The sequence below is a fragment of the Magnolia sinica genome, chromosome 18, assembly GCF_029962835.1.
Source record: "Magnolia sinica isolate HGM2019 chromosome 18, MsV1, whole genome shotgun sequence".
Taxonomy (NCBI): domain Eukaryota; kingdom Viridiplantae; phylum Streptophyta; class Magnoliopsida; order Magnoliales; family Magnoliaceae; genus Magnolia; species Magnolia sinica.
Genome location: NC_080590.1, coordinates 40,914,701 through 40,935,381, shown reverse-complemented (window position 1 = coordinate 40,935,381; position 20,681 = coordinate 40,914,701). Strand labels below are relative to the sequence as shown.

Below are 20,681 nucleotides of genomic sequence, written 5' to 3'. Positions count from 1 at the left end.
TCATCTGATTGGTTGGTAATTAGTTTAATTCTATTGTTTGCCTTGTCTCCTGGGCATGGTTTGGTGATGGAATCCATTCTAATTCATATACATTTCATCTCATGAAAACTAGATCAAATAAGTTCAGTTTAATTTCCATGATTCTTGATGCAGGCATAAGATCTCCCTGATCTCTACAAGTGGATCCTCTGAATCCCTAGTCTCCTTCCTCTGAATTCTTTAAGTTTTAAATTAATCTCTCACCATTATTCATCACTTTATAGTGGATTTAGATTTCATCTTAGGCTAGTCCTATTTCTAGTTAGTTTCAGGTAACGTACAGGTATCAGTCCCTTGGGATTCGACCTCGGTCTCACCGAGTTTATCACTACATCACAACCCTACACTTGGGGAGTAAACACTCGTCCAAGGTACATGCAGTTGAAAATACTAATAACAAGAATCCTAAGAAGGACGATTCCCTAAAACCCAATAAAGGAAAATTCAAGAAAAAAATCCAAAAGAAGAACGAAAAGTTCAAAGGCCCATGTTATGTCTGTGGGAAAACTGAGCACTATGATCAAGTATGCCGATATTGTAAATCTAAAAAAGAGATAAGTATAGTAGAAGAAGGTGATATTATAGCTATGATCATTGAGGTGAATACCATCAAAGGAAGGGTTCCCGGTTGGTAGTATGATACGGCCACTACTATACATGTGTGCTACGATAGATCAGCCTTTAAAACCTATGAGGAATTGACCAATGGTCAATAAGTCCTAATAGGTAATGAAGTTCGATCAAAGGTTGTTGGCAAAGGAACTGTCGAACTGATATTCACCTCTAGAAAGAAAGTGATTCTGATAAATGTCCTGCACGTCCCAGACATGAGGCGAAACTTAATTTCTAGGGATCTTCTGAGTAGACCAGGAATAAGGGTGGTGTACAAGTCAGGAAAACTGATTCTATTTAAGAATGAGAACTTTGTTGGAAAGGGATATGCTTGTAACGGTATGGTCAAGTTTTCTCTGAATGAAAGTAGCACTTCTGCATATATGGTTGAATCCGTTGGACTATGATATGATAGACTAGCCCATATAGGGTATAGTACCTTGAAGTTCATGGTTAAGAATGGTTTAATCTCATACACAAAATGAAACTGATAAATGTGAAGTGTGCATACGATCAAAAATGACGAAAAAACCTTTTCCAAGTGTTGAGAAATCGTCTCAAGTATTGGATCTTGTGCACAGTGATATCTGTGAGTTAAACAACATTCTTACTCATGGAGGTAAAAGGTATTTCATAACCTTTAGTGATGATTGGTCTAGATAGGTATATGCGTACTTATTAAAGAGTGAAGATAAAGCTTTGAACATGTTTAAAATATATAAAGCAGAAGTAAAAAATCAACAAAATAAGAAGATAAAAATTCTCAGTAATGATAGAGGTGGAGAATACTTCTCTAATGAATTCGATAACTTCTGTGAAGAACATGAACTAATACATCAATGTACTGCGCCATATACACCTCAACAAAACAGAATAGCTGAAAGAAAGAATAAAACATTAGTAGAAATTGTTAACTCAATGCTAATCAAAGCAAAGTTGCCACTAAGTCTATAGGGTGAGGCACTGTTTGCAGCGTGTGATATACTAAATAGAATTTCATTTAAAAAATATAGAACATCTCCATATGAAACATGGAAAGGTAGAAAACCTAACCTAGGATATCTTAAAGTGTGGGGGTGTCTTGCATATTGTAGAACTCCTGATCCAAAAAGAACTAAGTTAGGACCTAGATTTATTAAGTGCGCCTTCCTAGGGTATGCACAAAATAGTAAAGCTTATAGACTTCTAGATATAGAGTCTAATACAATAATAGAATCAAGAGACGTTGAGTTCTTTGAAAACTTACTATCCTTGGAGTCAAAGGATAATGAAATCCAAACTCCTGATAAAAAACTAGCTAGTAAAGTTCCACAAGTAGTGGAAGCTCCTATTGAACCTCGTAGGAGTTAAAGGACAAGAATAAAGAAGAGTCTAGGAGATAACTATATAGACTCTCAGCGCATCTTTTTCCATCTTGTAGAAGAAGATAGAGAAAATGTTATAAGAAAAATGCCTATAGTAATGACTATAGAAGATGATTCTAAAACATTTATATCCTCTAAAGACTCAACTTTCTAAAAAGAAACTATAAACTATGAAATGGAATCCATAATGTCAAATCAAATATAGTAACTAGTAAACTTACCTTCAGGTTCTAGACCCATAGGTTGCAAGTGGGTATTTAGGAAGAAATATCACACTGATGAAACTATCCAAACCTTTAAAGTTCGACTAGTAGTTAAGGGTTTTAGACAAAAAGAAGGGATATATTATTTTGACATATATTCTCCTGTAGCTAGGATAACATCCATTAAGATATTATTTGTTCTAGCTTCCATACATCATTTTCACATCCACCAAATGGATGTAAAGACCACATTTCTGAATAGTGACCTCAATGAGGAGATATACATGGAATAACATGAAGGATTTGTTCTACAAGGAAATAAAAATAAAGTATGTAGATTAATCAAATTTTTGTATAGATTAAAACAAGTACCAAAACAATGGAATGAGAAGTTTGATTCCAAAATACTATCTTATGGTTTTATACATAATATAGCTGATAAATGCATATATTCTAAAGTAGATGATATTTGTATGATTATTATCTGTCTATATTTTGATGACATGTTAATAATTAGTAATAAAATGGAAGGTGTGACTGAAACAAAGAGGTTTCTATCTTCCATATTCAAAATGAAGGATCTTGGACAAGTAGATAACATCCTAGGTATCAAAGTTAAAAAACATTATGGGGGTTATGCTTTGTATCAATCTCATTATATTGAAAAGATATTAAACAAATTTAACCATCAAAATATAAGCAAAAACCTCATTTGATCCAAGTATCAAGCTAAAAGAGAATAACAGAAGAACAGTTGCACAATTGGAATATGCGAGTGCAATAGGGAGTCTTATGTATACTGTACAATGCACTAGACCAGATATCACATATGCTGTGAGTAAACTTAGTAGGTTTACCAATAATCTTAGTACTGAACAATGAAATGCAATCAGTAGAGTCCTTGGTTACTTAAAAGCAACTAAAGACTTAAGACTATTTTATTTAGAGTTTCCTGCCGTATTGGAAGGATATACCGATGCAAGCTGGATATCGAGTACAGGAGACAACAAGTCTACTACAGGGTGGGTATCCACCCTAAGAGGTGCAGCTATATCTTGGGGATGCAAGAAACAGACCTACATAATGCATTCGACTATGGAGTCTGAATTTATAGCCCTGATTGTAACAGGCAAAGAGGTTGAGTGACTAAGGGATCTTCTATTAGAGATGCCTTTCTGTGTAAAGCCTATATCGACTGTGTCACTACATTGTGATAGTGAAGCCACATTAGCTAGAGCCTATAGTAGCACATATAATAGTAAGTCTAGACATATAAGTCTTCGACATGATTATGTCAGACAGTTGATTCGAGATGGAATCATTATTATTTCCTATGTGAAATCAAATAATAACTTAGTAGACCCTTTTACCAAACATTTACCGAAATAGGTAGTAATGGCGACATCTAGAGGGATGGGGTTGAAAATCTTCAATCAAAGTTCCACCAGTAATGGTAACCCAACTTAAAGTCAAAAAATCTCCAACGTCGGGTTTAATGGATAAAAACAAGTCACTGATATGTGAAAAGTTTTCAGCACTAAATTATATAAGACCTCATCCATAATAAATAAGTGCTGAGCGTTACGAAAGAGGGTTGAGTCTTAAAACTCTTAATGAAATCCACTTTAAAGGACAAGTGTTTTATAGTAATGAAGACACTAGAAGGATTTCACCTATATGAATGTATAGATGGTGCCATCTCTTATGAGAGTTGGAGTTTTTTCTCTCAGTATCGTTCACGAAATAGGATAAGCACATGGCTATTAAGTGTGCTGAGCAAGATTGTGGGAACTCTAATTAACACATTGCGAATATGTGTGTGGTTTCTCTGGCTCTGTTATCTATGAATAACTGGTTTAATGTTACGGCTGTCAGTCATTTCGATCGAGTTTTGAGATACTTATACTAAGGGAAGATTAAAATTGAAAGATATCATTCTTTATGCATATAAGTTAATTAATCTGGCAGAAATGTTTTCTGGGAAAATATATTTTACAAATTAAGTGAGGGATGGTTGTAAAATATTAATTTTAAATATATATTTTAATAATAAAAATATTATATATATAAACAAAAAGTGTTTGCAAAACACCTTTTTTCATGGTTTTGGGAATAGTCACTCATTAGACAAAGAGAAGGAATTTTTGTGGTTTATATGTGGAGAGTGACATACTATAATATTTACTCACTTAGTCCGAGGAGAATCGGGGTTGTGTGTTCCAGTGCGCAGCATTGGAACACCCGCGTGCGCGCTCGGGCTCGGTCTCGGTCTCACTCTCGGTCACGGGCATGGGCATGAGTTCGATGCGAGGGCGTGAGTACGTGAGGCAATATGGCTATAGAGGTGCTAGTGGCGCACTTTGCACTTCGCACGCCCGCATCGTGTCACAGAGGATCGCTCCTTCGTGACCATACGCGAACCAGAGAAAGATGTGTGAGAGTCGTGGTCCGACTAAGTGGTTAAGGTAGATGGCTGGTTGGAAGAGAGACTAGAGGACCAAACGAGGGTGTCTTAGTATATATAGAGGCTGGAAATGTGACTGTTGTAAGGAGGTGTAACTCCTCATGCAATTCATTGCAGAGCCATGTTGAAACTGCTGCATGTGGCTAGCCCAACAGCTAGAAATGGCTAGCCACTGTCTCACAACAGTCAGCATGCAGTAGCTGCTATGACTCATGCACAATAGTCAGAAACTGCCATAAACGGCTAGTTTTCTCCAACAGCTAGCAAACGGTCAATGAGATTTATTTCCCTGGACCATAACCCCTAGCTACCAATGTCTATATAAGCAGAGCTTGGATGGGTTTCCAATCCATCACAACACACTTTAGCAGACCCAAAATGAGAACCACATACTCTTCTATAAACCAGAAGTTCTAGCAAGATGACAAGGTTCATCTGAACCATTGCTTGAAGATTAGACCAGCAAAGTGGTCTAAGAACGGTTCATCTGAACCATCGGCTGAAGAACTGACCAGTGTAGTGGTCTTCACAATCCTTCTTCTCTCTTTTTTCTGGGATTTTTTCCTTTTTTCTTTTTGCCAGATATTGTGTAACAGAGTTCCATTGGTGGGCCTTCGTGTTTGCTGAACGCAGACCCACACCAGGCTCGCCGTATCCTAGAAGCGATTTGTCTGTAACATCTCAGCATACTCAATTCACTTGAGTAGGGGGGCAAATACCGCTTTAAAGACAGCGTTCCAAATGTGCTTGAGCCTGTCCTAATTTCAATATCAACTTGGATTTTTTCAATTTTCATATTTTACAGAAAATATAATAAAACTCTGAAGCCCATTAGGGCACACGTGGCACCCGGGAACTCGGGAGCCGAGTTCCTACTCGGCCCCTGAAATTCGGGGCACTACAAAATCCCAACCAAAACCTACCCAAATTGAAGTGGATCTAATGCCCAAATCCAAACGGACCAGATTCGGGTCTGCTACCTTAGTACATGGGCCCGACCGCAACCCCTTAAGTGGGTTTGGTATGGTTACACTAGGACTTGACCTTTTACTTCCCCACATATGCTACTAATAAAAATAATTCTTGACTTGAAGATATGGACAACATACAAATGACACCCATTCTAGGTGATTCAAACCGATGATTCAGTGGACCCCACCCACAGCTAATGGACCATTAACCTTTAAAATTCATCTATTCACCAGGAGGTCATTTTTCCCTTTTTCCTTAATCAAAAGTCAGTTTAGCCGGATGTGAATTTACTGAATTTAGGAACTACTGAGGTTAGCAGATCAGTGACTGTGGGACCTACTATGATATGTGTTTTATATCTACACTATCCACCTTTTTTACTAGCTCATTTTAGGACATGAACCCAAAAAATGAAGCTGATCAAAATCCCAGGTGAACCTTATTGTAAAATATTGATTTTAAATATATATTTTAATAATAATAAATATTATATATATATAAACAAAAAGTGTTTGCAAAACACATTTTTCATGGTTTTGGGAATAATCCCACATTGGAAAAAGAGAAGAAATTTTTGTGGTTTATATGTGGAGAGTGGAGTACTATAATATTTACCCACCTAGTCTGAGGAGAATTGGGGTTGCATGTTTCAGTGCGCAGCACTGGAACACTCACGCGCACGCTCGCGCTCGGGCACGGGCACGAGCACGGGCTTGGTGCTAGAGCTTGGGCACATGAGGTAGTGTAGTTGTAGAGGCATTAGTGGTGCACTTCTCACGTCTGCACCATGTCGTTCCTTCACGACCTTACACGAACCGGAGCGAGACGTGTGCAAGTCGCGGTGCGACTAAGTGGTTAAGGTAGATGGCTGGTTGGAAGAGAGACTAGAGGACCGAACGAGGGTGTCTCAGTATATATAGAGGCTAGAAATGTGACTGTTGTAATGAAGTGTAACTCCTCATGCAATTCATTGCAAAGCCATGCTGAAACTGCTGCATGTGGCTAGCCCAATAGCTAGAAACGACTAGCCACTATCTCACAACAATTAGTATGTAGCAGCTATTATGGCTCATACACAATAGTCAGAAATTGCCATAAACGACAGTTTTCTCCAACAGCTTGAAAACAGTCAATGAGATTTATTTCCCTGGACCATAATCCCCAGCCACCAATGCCTATATAAGTAGAGCCTGGATGGGTTTCCAATCCATTACAACACACTCCAGTAGACCCAAAACGAGAACCACATACTCTCCTATAAACCAAAAGTTCCAGTAAGAGAGCAAGGTTCATCTGAACCATTGCTTGAAGATCAGACCAGCAGAGTGGTCTAAGAACGGTTTATCTGAACCATTGGTTGAAGAACTGACCAGTGTAGTGGTCTTTACAATCCTTCTTCTCTCTTTTTTCTGGGATTTTTTTATTTTTTCTTTCTGTCAGATATTGTGTAACAGAGTTCCATTGGTGGGCCTTCGTGTTTACTGAACGCAGACCCACACCAGGCTCAGCGTATCCTAGAAGCGATTTGCCTGTAACCTCTCAGCATACTCAATTCACTTGAATAGGGGGCAAATAACGCTTTAAGGACAACGTTCCAAACGTGCTTCAGCCTCTCTGAATTTCAATATCAACTTGGATTTTTCTGATTTTCATATTTTACAGAAAATATAATTCTGTAAATTTTTCCAACAAACCATACTACCGGAAACAGTGGTGATTAAATGCTCACTATTCAAAACTTCTTGTGAGCCACAAAAGTTTTGGATGAAGCTGATATTTGTGTTTCCCTTTTGTGTAAGTCTGTGTGACCTTACTAACAAGTTGGGCATGGTGGCCCTAGGAAAATTTTAATGGTGGGAGTTTAATCACCACTATTACTTGTGATGTGGTCCACCTAGGACTTGGATATACTTCATTTTTGGGCTTGTGCATTAAAATAAGCTAGAAAAATGGATGGATGAAATGGATACACAACACATACATTATGTTAGGCCCATAGTGATGAATCCACCGATCTTGGAATCTGCACTTAATTTAGTGATGCAAGCTTGCCAAATGATCAAAGGGGGTGTGTGCCTTCTACTTCGGTGGCACTGGGTAGATTTTGTCTCCCTTGATGGAATCACTATGTACGAACCATCTATCAGATGCATCGCCTCATTGTAGGGCATGGGGAAAAATTAAAAATTAAAAACACAGCCCAAAGGGAAACTCGAGTGGGCTATAACACTGAGACCCACCATGTTGTATTCATGGAATCTAGGCTGTCTAGACATTTAATCTGCCATAGATGAAGTGTCAGGACAAAAATTAGGCTATTTTGTAATCCAGGTGAGGTCCGGTGAAAATCAGGCATGACATCCCTCCACCTTGTTTCCTATGTTGTGGTTCACTGGAGTTTTGGATTGACCATTTTTTTATTTTTTTTCGCGCTTACATCTAATGGATAGGTTAGATGTGACACATTCACCAGGTGAGCCCACTTTTGCATGGTAACACTTCAAGCTTATAATAATACTTGTCCCACTAGAGCCACCTCATAATACTCCTACATTGGAGAAATGTTGGGAAAAGGTAACTTAAGGGAACACGAATTTTTTTCCTCCTAACCTAATCAAGGACCACTCATTATTGACTAAAATTTTCTCAACAACCCTCTTTCGTGATGCAAGGAAGGACGTGATGAAGTTTATCGCAGTCTTCCTCGATTGATAAATACCTTGAATTCACAAAGTGCTCTTGAATCTCCAAGAGAAAATCTCAAATCCACAAGAAGAAATAGAATTTCAAAGAAGTTTTAATTGATAGCTTATCATAAAAATGAGTTTAACACCTTTAAATAACCTTAAACAAATCCTAAAAACGTAATCAAAGAGTTCCAATCAAATTAAGAAACAAATTCAGAAAATTGCGCAAATTTTTTGCATCCATTGACCTGTCGTTGACCGATCGAATTGATTGGTCGAAATGACCAAAAAGTGTCCAGAGATTTAAACCAGAAATTATGTCAATTTCGACTTGTTGACCTGATTTGTCGACCTGTCGAACTAGATTTTGACTTGTCAACAAGCTCTGTCGACCTGTCTAAACTAGTAGAAATCAACCAACAAGCAATCTAGAATTTATTATGGAATTTCGACCTGTAAACAACAATGGTCGACCGGTCAAACTATGCTGAGTGTGGTCAATCCTTCTTAGCTTCTTTTCTTCTATCCATCTTAGTCATGAATGAATCCATGACCCATTCTACATCAGCCAACAAGCAATCTGGAATTTTTGGTGGAATTTCAACTTGTCGACCACAAAGGTCGACCGGTCGAATTATGTTGAGCGTGGTCGATCCTTCTTGGATTCTTCTCATCAATCCATCTTATTCATGAACGAATCCACGACCATTCTACATCAACTCCCCTTCACTTCAAAAGAACTCGTCCTCAAGTTATTCTTCGGATTCGGTTTATGACACTCGTACAGGTTCGTTACATTGATCGTGTGTGAGATCTCTATATCTTCTAAAAGATCATCAACATAAGTATTTTCATTGATCTTACAGAGGATAGGCATTGATCCAATCTTCTTGTTCTTCAACTTATTGTATGTACCAGTCAGAAATCTTTTTTTTTTTTTATGCAGATGAACAATCACATCATCACCCACATTAAATACTTTTATACGCTGATGTGTGTCAGCCCTTTCCTTGTAATTGTCGTTGGATGCCTTTAACTGGACTTGAACATCAGAATGTACACTTATGATTCGGTTTGTCATATGATATGCGGCAACGCTTATATCCGGAAGTTTGGACAAATGAACCAAATCGAGAGTATGTCGAGGCACTCGTCCGTACACAATTTCAAATGGAGACTTGCCGGTTCAGCATGTTATTAAACATGAATTCCACTTGAGCCAAGGCCAAGTCCCATTGTTTGGGTTTATCACCCGAAATGAATCGTATAAGGTTTCTGAGTGTATGGTTCACTACCTTGGTTTGCCCATTAGTCTGCAGATGATATACATTGCTGAACTGTAGCTTAGTGTCAAATTGTCACCATAAAATCCTCCAAAAATGACTAAGGAACTTAGTGTCATAATCTGAGGTGATGGATTTTGGAACCCATGTAGCCGAACAATTTCTTGGAAAAACAAATTTGCCACGTGCGTAGCATCGAGAGTTTTCTTGCACGGTATGAAATGGGTCATCTTGAAAAATCTATCGACCACAACAAACACTGAGTCCACACCACGCTGGGTCCATGGGAGACCTAGCAGAAAGTCCATAGGCAAATCCTCCCAAGGGCTGTTAGGGATAGGTAATGGAGTGTATAGGACAATGTTCTATGATCGTCCCTTTGATGGTTGACATGTGTGGCACCACTATACCATCTTTCTTACATCTTGTTTCAATTGTGGCCAATAATAACATTCTTCTAGGAGAGTTATTGTCTTGTCTTGACCTAGATGACCGTCGAGGCCACCTCCATATAGCTCTTGGATAATGCAGTCTCGCGGTCTCAAAATGAAATCTGTGGAATATATAATTGATTTTCATTGAAGAGAAATCCATCCTGAATATGGAGGTCATTAGACTGACCTTTCTGGCATCTAATCCACATGTCCTTGAAATTATCATCGATAGTATATAGGTCTTTGATGCATTCGAATCCGACAACCAAGTTGCTCATGGTGAGTAACAAGGTTGCACGTCGGCTATGTGCATATGCCACATTGTTCTGTTACCCGAGCTTATGCTTCAGCGTAAATCTGAATTCTTGTAAGAATGGAATCCACCTAACATGTACATAATCCATGTTAGCTTGGTCATTTATAAATTTGAGAGCTTAATGGTCTGCATAAAGAATGAACTCTCTTTGAATCAAGTAATGTTTCCAATGTCGCAATGCTTAGACCACTGCATACAATTCGAGCTCATATATTGACCACTTTTTGTGTGCACCACTGAGCTTCTCATTGTAGAAGGCTACTAGTCTACCATGACAAAACACTACTAATTGTAACATAAGAAGCATTGCATTCAACCTCAAACAGTTTGCCAAAGCTGAGATGTACGAAACTAGGGTTGTGGACAACTTGTGCTTGATTTTAGTGAAGCTTCTGTTAGCTTCGTCGATCCACCGAAATGGTCCCTTTCTCATACAAATTGTAATCGGTGCCACAATGGTGTTGAAATTCTTCACGAACCGATGATAGAATGTCACTAACCCATGAAAACTCCGCAGTTCATGGATGTTTGTTGGAACCGGCCATTCTCTGATGGCTCTCACATTTTCACCGTTCACCCGAATGCCCGTGAACGTCACAACAAAGCCCAAAAATAACAAGCTATCGGTAAAAAAGCTGCATTTTTTTTAGATTGAGATACTTGTTCTTGGTGAGTACTAGAAGGATTTGTTTGAGATGTTCCAAATGACTTGATTCGTCTTAACTATATATCAAAATGTTATCAAAATATACCACCACAAACTGTCCAATGAATGGTTTTGGGGCTTCGTTCATCAACCTCATGAATGTACTAGCCGTGTTCAAAAAATTGAAGGGCATGACTAACCATTCTACAGCTCTTCCTTGGTCTTAAAAGTTGTCTTCCACTTATCACCTAGTTGTATTCGGATCTGATGGTTATTGCTACTCAAATCCAATTTAGAAAATAGTTTTGCACCCCATAATATATCCAATATATCGTCCAGTCGTGGTATGAGAAACTTGTACTTTATGGTAATCTTGTTGATTACCTAGTTATCGACACACATGCGCCAACTCTCATATTTATTGGGAGTTAATAGGGTTAGAACGGTGTATGGGCTCATCCTTTCTCGGATTAGACCCTTACAGATCAATTCATCTACTTGTCCTTGTAAAATATCGCACTCCTTTAGAGTCATCCGATAGTGAGGACAATTGGATAAGGACCTTGGGACAATGTCGATATGGTGTTGAATATCTCGCATGAGAGGCAATCCATCGAGAAGGTTGTCGGGTCAAATTTCTTTGAATTCATGTAACAATGGTTTTAGTTTCTCAGGAATGATAGTGGGCTCGAGTTCTTTCCCGTTTACAATTAATGTATGGGCTTATCCCGTTACTTTTTATTCCTTCACAAAGTCCTGTATGGTTAGGAGAGAATGCCTCTCCACTTTATAAGTTTCGGATGACTCCTCTAGATCCATATGGGCTAGTATAGTTTTATAGCCATACTTGACAAAAATGTACACATTATTTCGTCATTTATGAGTGGCATCATGATCGGATTGTCACGGCTGACTGAGTAGATTGTGACAGGCCTCCATGTCAACAATGTCACATATGAATTGATCTTTATAATGTTTGCCAATTGAAAAAGATATAGTGCATTCTTCTGTTACCTTTGTCTCAGTGACCTTCTTAATTTAATCGATCGTATACAGGGCGGGATGACACTCCGTTTTTAGCTGCAATTTCTCAACCATAACCTTGGAAACGATGTTCTCGCTGCTTCCATTGTCAATAATCACATCGTAGACCTTTCGACTCATCGTACACCTGGTTCGAAAGATGTTATGTGGCTGTGGGTGTACCTCATTCCTTGGTGTATATAATAACCACCTCACGACTAGTGATTTGTGGAACCCAATTTGCCTTACCCACTTCATCCTCTACAGCGTGATCTAATTCATCAACATCCAGGTCTTCCTCAGTGTTTTCAACACTACCATCATTGATGGCGAGGTTAACCACTTGTCGCTAGGGGCAAGTGTTTGATAGGTGACCCGGTTGGCCACAACGGTAGTAATGGTCGAGCCTTGGCCGACCATAGGGGTTCAAGATCCTACTCACACCGGTCGTAGTGGTCACGCCCCTTTGGGGTCTAACTTGCACGCTTCCTAAATCTCGGTTCGTGCGTGTAGGAGGTTGAGTGCACCCCTTACAAGTTCTTTCCCTTTGACCTGTGAAACTCCCTATGATGGACCCGCCGCAACTACCCTAGTGGTAGGATAGGTCTGTGTGTTGGGACGCTCAAGCTATGCTTCCGCTCAAGTGGCCAACTTGATCGCTTCATTCATCCTCCACATGGGGTGAATTTGAACTCCATCTTGGATCGTAACATGCAACCCGTCGTTGAATCAGGTGACCTACTGCGATTTAGTCTCAATCAAATCATTCCATGCCGCTAAACAATAGAACTCTTTAGCATAATCTCTAATTGTATGACTACCCTGTCGATAATTTTAAAAATTTTGCAATAATATCTATTCATAGTTGGGAGGAATCGCGCACACAACTTCTACATTCGCTACCATGTGTAGATTACTGCTTTCATCTATCTCGTTCGTGAAAGTCGAAGTTGCTCCCACCAAGATGAAGCTCCACTCTACAACTTATAAGCCCTAAGCTTAACCTTCTTCTCTTTAGGAATTTTCATATAGTCGAAAAATCGCTCTACTTTAAAAAGTCAATTAAGGAAATCCTCAATGTGAAGTTGACAATTGAAGATAAGAAGATCGACATTCATCCTAAATTCTCGATCCACCAGATCTTCCTAATCACCACCTCGTCCGGGATGTTGGAGGATCATGTTGTCGATCTCTTCATCACTAGATCCCACCTCCTCAGGCGTGATCCTACTGTTCATTGTGGTTTCACCCTCCGATTGGCATGATTATGAATTTTAATGCCTGCTAAGGGTGGATCACCGCCATGAACACATAATTTCTCTAAAGCCTCCATCATATAATCGATGGTAGCTTGCATCCCTTGCATGACTTGCCGATTCCCTCATTGTGCCGCTTCAAAAGCCGGCGTTGTTAAAGGAAAATTTCTTAGAGCACCATCCATGGGAATGTTTCCCGACTCGTCATTAGAAGCTATAGATTTGAGAAGAAAGTCTCGCTTTGATACCAAATTGACGCATGAAAGGACGTGATGAGGTTGATCACCGTATTCCTTGATTGATAAATACCTTGAATCCACAAGGTGCTCTTGAATCCAAAAGAGAAAATCTCAAATCTACGAGAAGAAATAGAATTTTTAAGAAGTTTTAATTGATAGCCTATCATAAAAACAAGTTTAACACCTTTAAATTACCTTAAATAAACCTTTAAAACGTAATCAAAGAATTCTAATCAAATTAGGAAACAAATTTAGAAAATCGCACAAATTTCCCGCATCTGTCGACCGGTCAAAACAACTAAAAAGTATCCAAAGATTTAAACTGTAAATTATGTGAATTTTGACCTTTAAACCCGATCTGTCGCCTTGTCGAACTAGATTTCGACATGTCGACAAGATCTATCGACTTGTCTAAACTGGCAGAAATCAGCCAGCAAGCATTCCGGAATTTCTGGCGGAATTTCGACCTATCGACCACAAAGATTGACTAGTCGAACTATGATAAGTGTGGTCGATCCTTTATAGCTTCTTTTCTTCAGTCCATCTTAGTCATGAACGAATCCACGACCTGCTCTACATCACTTAAGTGGGTCTATGTGTTTTAATGGGCCACATATGAGCCAATCAAGGGCAGGTCTATCAATCAAGCCAAAAGTCAATCCCAAGCCCACCCACTAATGTCATAAACAGGCTTGTCCTCGTCCTCTACGTACCTTGAACTTGATTAGAAAAATTTTCACAATCTAGGCCTAGGCTAACTCGCTATACACGGTAGGCTAGCCCAATTAAGAGAGATAGGGATAGATTATTTAAAGAAAAATGATGTGAGCCACACACAAGATAAAGATAAACTGTACAACAGATATAAAGGAAACAAATGACAGGACCGTCTTTGGAGAGGTCCTATTGTGGGTAAAACTTAAGCCAAACCCAGCATCCGAATTACTAAAATACTTTTATGTGGATGTCTTTTCATATCTTTTTTAAGCATTTAAAGTTTATTGGCAAGGTCAAAAGTAAAATTCTCTATCACCACTACTAGTGTAATATAAAGTCCTTGCTATAGGATAGGTCGGCATGACTTGCCTATAATCTAGGGTTACATCTCAGTGGGACCTACTGTAGCTTTTGTCTTATATTGGCACAATCTAGCCCATCTCAGAAATAAGACAAATTCAAAACTCATGCAAGCCACACTGCAATAAACAGGGGGTTGGGGGGGTGGGGGGCGCAGAAATAGCCCGAGGAAGTTCTGCTATCAAGTTTTATACACCATCCAACTTATTCATAAGGCGATTCTCAACAGGATTAAGAGAAAATACAAATATCAGGCAGCTTTCATGGTATCCAAGAAAGTTTAATGATGATTGTTCAACTTTCATCGATTCTTAAAGTGTAGAGTTTATTTGTTTGGTTTTTTAGCTAATGTCCTACAATAGACTCGACAGTTTTTTATTTGTGTGTTTTCTTTTAACACCCTCTCACACCCACATATAACATGGGAATTTGAACCCTTGACCTTGTGTTGAAACCCACATGGTTGGGACAAAGGAGATATAACACATTATGAGAGGCACTAGGTTCCACAATTCACATATTACAAGGGATTCAAGTAACCTCCGGCTACAAGCAAGTCGGGTGAGCTTAATGCCTTTGACATACATACTGACACCACTTGGTTTTCCACTGCAATGGGTACTTGAACTCATGACCTCATGCTGAAACTCCCATGAGCCTATCACTGAGGCATGAGTGAGGACCCTAAAGTATTATTTCACCTATTTTCTGACAGCGTATTTCACCATAATTTCTTATTTAGTTTATTGACAGTAAAATCATAATATTTAATATCAAATCATTATTAAAATACATTAATGGTCATTTGGCACCATAGATTTGGGGGGATTTCAAATCCCCTAGCTGTTTGGGACATAAAGTAACCGGCGGTTTCAAAGAAGGGATTTAAAATCTAGAGTGAGAGCTTAGATTACATCTAAAATCATTTCAAGAGTTGCATGTGTAATATGTATGTCACCGGACTATTATTCTGTTGGGCACATGGCCCACGAATGATGTCCTAAAACAATTAGATTATTAATTGCATCACTATAATTACTTTAATATTGTGATCAGCACCGTCCAAACATTGTCCATGTAAATCAATGGTTAAAAATCATTGGTTAGTCACTTGACCACGAGACTTGAAATTTTATCACTTTTAGGCAAAAGCATATATTCCTGGGCTTATTGCAAACCATTGTGTTAAACATTACATACATTCACTAATTAGATATATTTAAGTTGATTTACTAATTAAATTCAAGCCCACATAAATATACCATGCAAAGCCATTATTAAAGTTGATTCCCAATCCAGGCTACCGAACACAACAGGAGGATTTCAAATCCAGGGGTTCCGAATGGTTTCCAAATCCATGCTCCCAAACAGGCCCTTAGTTTTGAGATTTTTTAGGTAATATCATGAAAAAGTACAGTGATTACCAGTTTCAGGTAATCGCCAGCAAGTGAGCTGGCAAAACATACAAGCAGAAAGTGAGGCCTTGGACACAACTGAATTGAACAGTGAACATTTAGACTCCAAGATGAAGAGGAAGAAATTCCCGAGTGTAATGGCATTTTATCACAGCCAAAAAGTGAGAAGCAGCCCTCAAATTGCAATTGCATTCCTTCCAACCAATGCAATTGCAATTTGATGCTTAGTCCCTCGGTATCAATACTAGCAAAGGCAACTAAATTTTGGTCACTTCCTAAAACTAATTATTGTGATTCGATTAAATTTTCCATCCAAACACGGCCAACCCCAGCTTGCAGTGCGCAACGTTTTACATTAAAATGACCTTATTTTTATTAGAATACGATGGTGATCAAGCTAACAATAACGAGAACTGCTAATACATCTGTTTTGGATGCCGCCAATGGCCTTTATTTTCTTATCATCACACTAATAACAGAAGGGCAAATGGAAGAAAAAACATAAGATACAAAAAAGAAACGAAAAACACTCAGTAAGACCAGAACCAACAGGGATGATCTTCGACTGAGAATCCATAGTTACATGAATTGGCAGGTGGGTCTGGGTTGATAGCATCTTCAAGCTTCGGAAAGTGGTTGGTGTGCGGCATCAGTGTCTTGCTCAAGTTGTCTTCTTCATCCTCCTCGGCATGTGAGAGATCCGACTGATCTGGTTCGAAGATGTTGGAAGAATCGGTGGGCTCCAATAGAGGTGAGTGTCCTCCGTCTATGTAATGTGGACTCTCAGCATCGAAGACGGCACTGTTGGCCGAACTGAGATCTTCTTGTTTGGGGACCACCATTGGCACAGCTGCTTCTTTCACATTTGAAAGAGAAATGGCTGCAGGTTTTTGCGTTTGTGGGTTGGATTTGTGTTCATTTAGTTCAGATGTGGATTTGTGTTCATTTAGTTCAGATGTTTCTGAATCTTCTCCATCTTTCTCTTTGAGATGGAGCTTATCTGTGAGGAAAAGAACCTGTCGAATGGGAAGCTTCGAGTGGTGAGAACAAGCATTAACAAATCTGCTACTTAAAATGATAAGATGTAAGCTGATAATTGATTGGTTTTGTAAATAAACAACTTATATTCTAACATGTTGAATGGTTCTGCTTTTTGGGATGATTCTCGCTTTCTGATCATGGATCCTTTCTGAGTCCTCTTTTCACCAATCGAACAACTAAATATGCATAATAGAAATTATAACAATGATGCTGTTAAAATGTCTTCGATTTTTTTTTTTTGGGGGGGGGTGGTCTCCCACTGCAAGGAATCAGAATCCTGTGAGCGGCTTTAGCAAGGTCAGTCAGAATCTTCAATCTTCCAGTATGGGGTGAGTGCTTATTGAGTGATGGTCAAACCCAATCTCAATAAGTGAAAAGAAACTATTTTAATTTCTAAATTCCCAAAAAAAAAAACCAACAAAATCATCAGATAGTAATCATCGGCACACCAATCATAACAAAAATGCCAAAATCAGTTGCTCACCCAAATTATCAAAATACTGATACAAAAGCATTCTAGCTCTGTTCATTAGCTAATGAATCACTGAAAGCATTTCAATAAAAACCGTTACGGACTCATTTTCCAAAACCCCAGAATACATGAATGAAGAGAAAACAGATTGAAACTATCAAATTCAAAATAATCATTCCAAACCATGAGTATCCAAGTAAAGAGTGATCATATGAGGATTACCTGTGTCTTCAGTTTCTCCTTCTCCTTCAGCAGGCTCTCATAGTCTGCCTTAAGACTGTTGAAGCTAGTTTTCAGGGCCTCGTAATCCTTCTCCAACTGCTTTGTCTTCCACCGAGCCCGCCGATTCTGGAACCATATTGCGACCTGCCGAGGCTGCAGGCCTAGATCCCTAGCAAGTTGGATTTTCCTCTCTGGTTCGAGCTTATTCTCAACCTCGAAATTCTTCTCAAGGAACTGAACCTGATCCACTGTAAGCCGCCTCTTCTTCTCGGGTTGATGAAAGCACTCGTCCAAGTCGTCGTCACCAGTTTCTTCCTGATCCAGGGGCCGGAAAAACGACCTCTCTGGTGTGTTTCGATGAACGTCTTCAAAATTAACCATGGATCTTGAGCCTACGTCAAAGCCACCCAATTTCCAAATACTCAATACCATATCACCAAAACCAAAAAAAAAAAAAAAAAAAACATATATAACCCCATTTTTTCAAATTTCATAAATATAACATCGATGTCTTTGATTTCCATTTGTTGAAGATTCATTAAGCTCAATTGACAATTTCTTCACGAACGACTATTGGAAAGACAAGGTTGGGGAAATAATTGCTTCTTCATTTTTTCTTCTTCTTGTTTTTTTTTCGTCATGGAAGTCTGGAAATAACCCTTTACAAGCTGTGCAGAGAATTTTCATAGTGTTGGTGAAGGAAAAATAAGCAGAATTGAAATGGAAAATGAGACAGTATATGAGACAAGATCAAAAGCATCTCGGTTTTTTCAGTATGTTTGTTTGAGAAATGTCTTTGAGGCACTGTCCAATGCTGTAACTATCAGATTGTGTCATCTAAGGTGAAAGATAGTCAAAACAGATAAATTACACCCAAGCTGCAGAAAATTGCTAGAATTTGCAATTCATGGTACAGAATATCATTCGACCGAAAGCATGATGTTGCTTAAAATTTTCAGTCTATGGTAAGATCAGAATCTGGGTTACAGAAATTACAAAACCTGGATTCAAATTTCCATACTAAATGAAGTTTCACCAACAAAGATACATCTGACCTGATGCAGCTTATCAAAATCCAAATTGGAAAACAGATCCTAACAAAATCAACAGCCCAGGAAGCTAATTTATCAAATCAAATACAGAAATCTGGAGTTGACAGATCAAACAAGTGACGTCAACGAGGAAAGTGAAGCATTTCAGGTAAAGGATCTGATCATAGAAGCTATTTTTACATCAGATGAGAAAATTGTTGAAAACCCATTTCCCATCAGAACAGTTGTTATCAAAAGACCAAAATTCAGTGGAAATTTTCCACTAAAGATGTATCAAAATACGAAGATATCAAAAGAAAAGAGACTGCAACCATAGAAGAACAAGTTAAAAGTTTAAAAATAAGAAAAAATAAAAACACCTCAATCTGAAATCAATAAACCCCACATCACAGAATTTAAGAAACAAAAAAAAAAAATCAAATTTCATCAAAATTTAACAAAAAGCCTGCCGTATGAATAAGAAGCAAGAGCTTTTGCTAAGGCACGTGTACCATATCTTGGAAAGTGGGTGTGAGATCCAAGCAGTACATCAGGTGGGTCCCACTGTGTAGATACCCTGGCCGTCCAAAACAGGGTGGCCCACTCATCAGGTAGGCCACAGTTCAGAAACCAAGTGGACGAATAGAAAAAAAATGGCCCAGCTTTTCAAAATCGTAGAAATAGTAACCCACAGACGGTAGAACCCGCCTTTTTTTGGAGGGGACAGAGCAATTAAAGAGCTACACCCAGCTGATGGATGGCTTGGATCTCACACCCATGTGCCACGCGGGCACATGTAGTCTCCCGTTTGGACTCAACAAACTTCAAGAAGAGAGAGAGAGAGAGAGAGAGAGAGAGAGTACCACGGAAAGCAGGAGAAGAGGAGGAAATGAGGAAAGCTTCAAGGCCATCAGCAGAACAAGGAATCCTTTCGTTTTGGAGTATAACGGTCATATTCGAACAGCCATAGACCCTCCCACCCGCCATTTTTCCTCTTTTTGAAAATAAAAAAGAAAAAGAAAAGACGCCTCAAACGGTCATATCTTCCTGCGAAGAAGATCCAACGGTCATGATTGGTTATGAATGGGGATAATTTACGGCTTATGGCGGAAGAAGCTGGTGATGAAGATAACGGATATGTGAGAGGTCTGACTAAAGGGGCAGCTCTCACCCATCCCTCAGAAGAAGATGATGACGGAATATATCACGGCGTTTCCTAATTCTCCGTCAGTTCTGACGGAAACAGAGAGAGAGAGAGAGGAGAGGGTTTGTTTCCCTGCGGGTGTGAGAGATCGAGGGGGGTTATAACAAGGGATGGGTGGGGTTGTCTGCTGCAATTTGGGTGGACGGACTGAAATGTGAATTGACGAAAATATCCCTCGTTTTAGGAGGGAAAAAGGAAGAAAGCCACTCTGCAAGTTTGTTAAATGACTGATATGCCCCTAGGTTTTTATTAAATGACTGATATAATCTGGCGGGGTGGAAATCGTACACATGTACAAAGAAATCGGACTCGGATTCGGTAGTGGCCCCTCCGTTAGCTCTATGGGCCCCAACATGATGTATATGTATTATCCACACCGTCCATCCATTTTTCCACCTCATTTTAAGGCATTAACCTAAAAAAGGTGGCAGATCCAAATTCAGGTAGACCACACCGCAGAAAATAGTAGTGATTGAACGCTCACCATTAAAACCTTTTTGGAAGAAAAATAAACATTATGAAAACCTTAGAACGGGCCCTTTAGAATTTTTAACGGTGAGGCACTCAATCACCAATGTTTTCTGTAGTGTGGTCTACCTGAGATTTGGATCTGCTTAATTTTTTTGAACCCATCTTATAATGGGCTGAAGAAACGGATGGATGGTGTAGATATACAACAAA

General features: G+C 39.0%; 1 protein-coding gene across 1 annotated transcript; it reads right to left on the bottom strand.

Moving 5' to 3' along the window:
- Positions 1–16,483: 16,483 nt before the first annotated feature.
- LOC131232624 (homeobox-leucine zipper protein HAT5-like) lies at positions 16,484–20,097 on the bottom strand. Its single transcript, XM_058228989.1, has 3 exons — positions 19,660–20,097; positions 17,766–18,157; positions 16,484–17,046 (listed from the first exon to the last, which is right to left on the bottom strand). The coding sequence occupies exons 1-3, from the start codon at positions 19,781–19,783 to the stop codon at positions 16,561–16,563; spliced, it is 1,002 nt and encodes a 333-aa protein (XP_058084972.1). The 5' UTR covers positions 19,784–20,097; the 3' UTR covers positions 16,484–16,560.
- Between the last annotated feature and the right edge of the window lie 584 nt (positions 20,098–20,681).